A 7,320-nucleotide genomic window follows, 5' to 3' on the forward strand; every position below is an offset into this window, starting at 1 on the left:
ATTGCTCTGGATCGTCCGGACCGTGATTTAAATGTGATTTCTAAGGTGCTTCACTGGGTTAGGCTGCAGAGCTTAAAGACATCTGGGGGGAAAATAGATAAGTGTTATCCTTTGTCCGAGTTTTCATTGCTGTTAGGAGATTTATTAGCATTTTTTATGGCTGGTCATACCCTGTGTTCTTTAATATATTATTTGCAATTTCCTTTCTCTAGATTGTGCCATTTGAGGAACACAACTCAAATTTTCCATCAGTTGCATCAGGGAAGCCATAAATATGTCACAGGGGGTGTATTTATGTACCCTATTATGCGTTGGAAAGAATTTGGCCTGTACTGCGTAAAATTAAAACAATAATTAAGCTTTGACAGAAAGGTTGGAAGGAAAACTCCTGGCTTACATATATTTGTGTGCTTATTGTGTGTGATAATTAAATGCTAGTTAAAAATTTCTGCATACTCTAAATCATCCTAATGGAAACACTTAGGCCACGTTACTTGCTAGCAGGTGTCTTAGTACCTGGAGGAAGGGTGAAAATTGAGGAAAAAGGATTTAACAAGAGTGTGCTGCAGTCTGTAGTACAGTGGGCACTCTGGGGGGAGGGACACAAGATTGTCCCTTGGAGCAGGTGGGTGTCAGGGAGGGTGACAAGCCACGGAGAAGCTTTCCCTTCCTGCTTTCTGGATGTGGGATTCCCATCAGAACAGGCCCAGTGCAGGAGTGTTGTCTCATGTCCATATTGCATCCTTTTCTGTCCTTTGGGAGAAGGACATGTCATGGTATTGACACGAGACAATACCAATCTTTTGGGGATGTGATGCTCACTGATCTTGGCCCAGAATGAGGTAAAAATGAAGCAATGAAAGCAGGGCAGGGCAGAACTGGAGTGCTGCTGACTTACAGAGGTAAAAACTAGGGGCAGGAGGGGAAAAAGCAGGCAATAGCCACAAAGTACAGAAAATACAGAAAACCTTGGGGCCAGGTAGGATATGAGCAGTGGCATCGGGATAGGAGCAGTGGCATTGGAATAGGAGCAGTGGCATAATGTTTTTTCCTCTTTTCCAGACTCCTCTCTAGAGCACCAGGCATGCAGGGCTTCTGCAAGAGGTTACTCTATTCTCTATTTCCTGTTCTTGGGGTATTTATTGTGACTTCAGCTCCTTAATGAGCTGGCTCATGCCTTGTGGGGAAAGCAAAGTTAGGACTGCAGAGATGTCCTCCACTTATTTAATGATGTGCAGTCACAGATCTGGCTCCTAACACTGTATTTTATTTATTTATTTATTATTTTACTGACTTTAAAACTGCCGGTCAGCAGTTGGAAACATTAACATGGATCACTGAATATAAGTGCTTTTTAATAAGTTTAAGGCGAAAACTATGGAAATATAAGGTAGCTTAGTGTCTTAGGTATGTCTGTAAAACAACTAAAAATGTCTTAATTTTTGGCGCCATCAATTCTTATAAAAACTTCGTCTTTCACCCAGCTCTAATTCTGATTGTGGTTCCCCCTCCCAGTCATCTCTGCTTTTATAACATGAGATAAAACTATGTTTTTCATAGATTAAGGAAAGCCATGAACATAATGTGCTGTTAGAGCGTTACAAATTTATTTTAAAATACAGTATTGTCATTTGGCAAATAAGTGTTGTGTGCTAAGAGCTGCTCTTTTGTGTGAGCCTTATGTAACATTGCAGTTAATAACATTTAGTGTTATCGGCTGCTAGATGACTTTATCTCAACTACAAAAGCCTGTTTGCAGAGAGGAGGCAGCCTTGCTGGAGTGCCAGATTGTTAAATAACTACAGGTTGCCAAAACTAAATGAACTTTTCAGCTGGTAATGATGTGCAAATTGCTCTCAGAAATGTATGTGCACTGGAGGAATGCTCACAAGCACAGGGTTGTGTCTGCTTACAAACGTTTCTTTGCCTTTGTCCTTAACCCAGCAGTGACACCATTAGAATGAATGCATCTGTATTGTATAATAACACAGCTATTTTGTGTTGTTTATAGCTGAATTGTTACTAAATAGCTGTTTTAATTAATGTAATTAACAATATAGATATTTAGGCTATTTTTAATTTATTAGCTGTTATGTTAAATAGCTGTTTAAGCTGTATTGTAGCCCACTTGGTTAAATGCAGTGAGAGGAGTGGCTGGGGTTGTGCTCCCAGGTGTTCCCCTGGGTGTGACTGTCCTGTAGGGAAAGCAAGGTTTGCTAGTGGGCCTTTTTCAAAATTACTGGTACCAAACTGGGAGACACAGGAATTAAACTCTGACATGTCAATTATGCAGTATTTTTTTATTATTATTATTTTTCTTTTCTTGAAAAATACTTTTCTGTACTGTGGCAGATATGAGGAGCTACAATGGGTGAAGAGGTCTCAGAATAAACTCTAAATGAGAAGGTGATTAGTTAAAGCAGGTTCAGGAGGGTGGCTGGAGCTGGCCCAGGTGTGGAGCTGTGTGACCCAGGAGCTGCAGTTTCTCTCTGGGTGCTGCTGCAGCCAGAGGAAGCACTGGGTTTCCTGCCCAAAGCTTGCTCCCTTGCCCTGCAGTGTCTCGCCTTGGAGCCTGGCTGGGAATTCAGTACAAAGAGCCATTCTTGTGAATCGTGTTTGAATGTTTTCTTTGCAATTTTGCATTCCAGCTCTGCAATTCATTCCTCCTTTTTCTAATAGAAAGGACATTACTGGAGTTCACATAACTTTGGAAAAATGGTTAGTTTAGGTTCTTCTGGGGCCTTGGGTGTTCTATTCTGTTGGGGGTTGTTCTAAAAATACAACTCTTAGTGTACCTGATATGCATGATAAGTAGTGGGATGTTCTGACAAACAGTTAATATCCCCAAATTTAAAAGTTTTACAAAGTTAAATATTTAAAGTGTGAAAGAAGGGATTTTTCTGTAGCCAAGTTAAAGCTAATATTGTGTCATCAGAGTATTCATCTTCCCAACTCTCGCATTATTAGACTCTTCTCAGCATTATTTGTATGATCTCACATGAAAACAGCATTTTGAAAACACTACTTTGAGCGTTTGAATGTGCTGTGGAGTGTTTTGGGTAAATCAAGTCTGTGTGTGTGTTTCAGGTGAGGTTAATGGTAACATCCTCAGGTTGAACCAGAATTTTTCTCTCTGAAAGGACCGAGTTGCTCCTGCTTTGTAAAATATGTAATAAAAATGTGAGATGTGGTGAAAAGGGAGTGTCTGCATTAAGGTACACACCAAATGGGCAATAATGCTTCAGTTGAGCTAGGCTGCCTGAAAATTGTCAGTCTTTCATTTTAGAGTTCTACCTTTGTCCCATAAATTATTTTGTGACTAAGATTATTTCTTTTTCTGAATTCATTTTTTGTTCATTCAGGACTATGCACAGTTACATACATTTTTCAACTTAAAATGCTATTATAATTTTTATCAAGCTCTTACAGCCAGCACCCCAGAAAACACAATTTTTATTTAGTGTTGTAAGACTAACCTATTCTGAATTTGTTGTAGGTTTGAAATGCTGTTGGGTGGAATAAAAAGAATATAGTTCAATTTTCAAGTTGCAAAAACACATTTAGTATGTGCAATTTAGCAGCTGTTGCAAACACTTGAGGGCATTTTCTTCAGCATTTGAAAATTCCCTGTAGAAGTGAGACAGGAGACATTCATTTAGCATTTCAAGCTTGAAAAATAATTTAACCTTTCCTTAAATTGTGTTTTGAAGTTTGGGATTAACGCTGTGCCTGGCTGCACAGATGGTTACATTTTACATATTCCTTTGTCTAGGAAAAAAAAAGGAGACCACATGGTCAGTTAATGACTTTAAACACTCCTAGTCCTCATTTTATATCTTCCTAATGGGACCTCAGAGATTGTGGGAAGATACTCAGAAAATTGTTGTTTATGGTGTAAGACTTGTAAGATGTGCTGTATTCTGTGTCTCAGAACTCATGAGCTATTTTTGCTTCTGCTTATTAATCCTGGTTAATGAATTTTACAGCTTCATCCCTTAAGATTTAGCATTCATAATTCTGCTATGGAAAAAATGAAAACTAAGATCACGGATGTATAAAAATGTTGCTTTATTACTGGATTGTGAGGACTCTTATTTTGTAATTTTTAATAGGTGAAATTATCAATGAGGTGTATTTTTAAGAAGTAGACTCCATATCGAGTCACTGAAGTGGGTTATAAGCTAAAAAAGCTTTTTAGTCTTTCAGAATGCTTTCTAAGCTTTTTTGCAGCCACTTCAGGGAAATATCATAGTGAACCATGGACGACACAAATCAAATGTGATGCTGGGATAAATGATGGAAAATCCATTAAGTCAGTGGTGTGTCACCAGAGCAGACAATTATAGCACATAAAACCAGTGCTTAATTGGGTATTTTGTGCTTTGTAATGATTTTTTTTTTCCAAGCAGTTTTAAAAAATATCAGCTAACAGATTGATAGATGAACACATGGGATCATAGAATAAGGTCATGGAATGGTTTGGGTTGAAAGGGACCTTAAAGGTCACCTGGTTCCACGCCGTGCTGTGAGGGGACACCTTCCACTAGACACAGTGGGTCTAAATCTGCATGTGGCACATGACAGAAATCTTGATAAAACCACTGAGTGCTGTACCATGTTGAGCACTTGTAAATAATCTGTCAGGTTTATAAAATGTTACCACTACAATATAGGCATGGTGCTTTTCCCAGCCCCTTAATTTGAAAGTGCTAGTAAGGCTTTTAAGGCTACTGCTGTTTTGTCATGTAAGGAGGAAGAGTTTCCTGTAATCTGTTAAATTCTTACCCCTTTAAACTAGCATGTGCAACAAAATCCATCTGGTTGGAATTCCTAAAGATAGTGGTAACTGGTACAAGACTTCACAGCTTTATTCCAGTTCCTCTGGCAAAAAGATTTCCATTGCCAACACTGCAGTCACAGTTGTGATTCTTGCTGCTATGAGGTGGAAATTTTACGATGTTCCTGCAATTCTGTGTGACCTCTGCAGGCCAGGATGGGATACAGGGGTGGGATGGTTTGTGGTGCTGTGGATGAATGAGTCTCCAGCCTTAGGTGCTGTCAGTGAGGTATTTCTGACAGATATTTAACTCACCTCTAATAAATTAAACCTGAGAACATCTGCAGATGTTGTTTATGTATGTGGGGGGTGCTTGTGTATTTACATTTGAGAACACACACCCTGCCTTTCAGTCAGCCAAATCCTCCTCCCCTAATTTATTCATGGAGGAAAAGGTTATGTTTCCTTTAGATTTGGAGGGTGTTTTGTTTAGTTTTTTCTTGCAAGGAACTTCCTAGAAAGAAAGGCTAAGGGAGTGTTGCAGGAAAAGCAGTGTTGACTGAAAAGTTTGGTTACCCCTAAGTGCCATTCCTAGTTCCTAAGATGCAGAAGGAGCTGGGATGAAAAGGTCAGAAGTTGCCAGTGTAGTTCATGTTAATACAACATGACAAATGTTGTGTTATAAACACAGTAGAAACTCTTTGTCTTGTTGGAGATATGGAAATGTAATAACTTGGTAAGCCTGAAGAGTGGTTTGGCATTATTATTTTAAACCTCACAGATAAAGAAGCTGAGTGTGAAACTTTGCAGCCCCTTACTATGGCTGAAATGTAGAGAAGTCTGCCTTGGCTTCTATTGATTATCTTAATTGCCTCAAGATATCAAGGTTTTCCCAATACCATTACTATCTTTGTGACTGTTCGATAGAATACAGAATATATGTTGATAAATAAAACATTGTCTGTAAATGGAGATGCTGAAAAATTAACTCTTCCTTTTCTCTCTCCTGTTTTTGCAGCGGAACCCCTGCCTTTAATGGACTTGTGCCGAAGATCAATTCGTTTTGCTCTTGGCAGAGACCGCCTGCATGACATAGAAATTCTACCTTTGCCTCTGTCTCTGAAAAATTATTTACAGTACCAATAAGACATCTAGAACCCTCTGGCCTCACATTGGACTTCATCAATGCAAATGGCAGAAAATTGTTTACAGCAAAATATAAATCTTTGTGATGGACACTTAAGTGTTATTTAATTTTTAATATATATTTTTTTCTGAACCAGTGAAAGCAGATCACTGTGGGGGACTACTAAAGAATGTGAAAACATTGATTTGATCGAGGTTCATGTGCTATCTGTTGCCTGTTGTGTTTACAGTCCTGAAGGCTATAATTCTCATCTTTCATTCATTGGTTTATCTTTGTTGCCTCTGGTAAATGCCAATAGAAAATCTGACCTGCAAGATTCACTGTCCTGCAGGACAGAGCATTCTTCAAGACTATGATTTTTTTTTTTCTCTCTCCCACACGTCACCCCAATAAATAAAAATAAATTAGCAAAGGAAAGGTCTTGACAGTAACTTTTGAAAAATGTTTAAACTTTGTCTTTGGTATGCAGAGTTGTTGAGAGTTCTGAGTGTTCGGTGCTCAACATAATTAGGCCTATAATATCTAAAAGCTCTAATGTTTAAAAAAACCAGATTAATGTCTAGAAGAAGAGTATGTGATTTAAAAACATGAGGGGACAAAAACCAGTTTATGTGTCAGATCAGTTTCTGGACTTGGTAACAGTAAGGTGCAGTTCATTTTCAAGACCAAATCTAGTCCCTCCAAAGTTCTGCAGTTTATAACGAAGTGTTCACTGTCCCAAGAATTTAGGATATTCATATTTTAGAAAGCTTGTGACTTTTTTTTTTATTTGAACAAATTTATAATTTTTATGTGGTATGAACTCTAAGTACTTTGTTTTCTTTTTAATGTATGTGTGGTTATAATGTTTATTTATCTGTTTAGCGTCTGTGGAGTTCTCATTTAACTGTTTTCCCATCTTGGGGTGACTGATTTTGGTTTTTCCCCCAACTCCATCTGAAATGTATCCATTTTTCAGGCTCATCCCTTTTTTTTTTAAGATGCTGCTTTCTATTTGCGTTTCTTACATGTTTCAAATTATCTGCCTGAATCAGTTATCTAGTTTTTAAACTGGAAGTTGTTGTTACGGCAGAATGTCAAATGTTTAGACTGAGCTGCCTTCAGCATATTTTAATGTGAATTTACTGATGAATGAGGAGAAAATTTCTAATAAAGTCTACTGTCCAAAGTAAAACCCCTATCTCTTTTGATGAAGTGTTAAAGCTGCTCATAGCCCAGAGCTGAAGTTCAGTTCCTTGTGCAGCTTTGCAAATGTTTCTGTTTGGCTCTTCTGTGGGATTGCTGCTCTGGCCTCCTGTGTGACAGACATGGCAGGCAATGTCCTGTGCCATTCCTGATTCATCCCACTTACCCTGAGTATGGCTGTGCTCTTGCTTTTAACACCATTCTGCTCAGA

General features: G+C 38.4%; 1 protein-coding gene across 3 annotated transcripts in view; it reads left to right on the forward strand.

The window, feature by feature from the left end:
- Positions 1-7,098, forward strand: part of SPSB4 (splA/ryanodine receptor domain and SOCS box containing 4) — a 152,864-nt gene extending 145,766 nt beyond the window's left edge. For all 3 annotated transcript variants that reach the window (XM_085069678.1, XM_085069681.1, XM_085069679.1), the window contains one exon: positions 5,796-7,098. In XM_085069678.1, the coding sequence (XP_084925804.1) occupies positions 5,796-5,923 (128 nt within the window). In that variant the 3' untranslated portion in view covers positions 5,924-7,098. The remainder of the gene's footprint in view (positions 1-5,795) is intronic.
- The last annotated feature ends 222 nt before the right edge of the window (positions 7,099-7,320 follow it).

Source organism: Lichenostomus cassidix, chromosome 9 (assembly GCF_008360975.1).
Source record: "Lichenostomus cassidix isolate B80296 chromosome 9, HeHo_3.0, whole genome shotgun sequence".
Lineage (NCBI taxonomy): Eukaryota > Metazoa > Chordata > Aves > Passeriformes > Meliphagidae > Lichenostomus > Lichenostomus cassidix.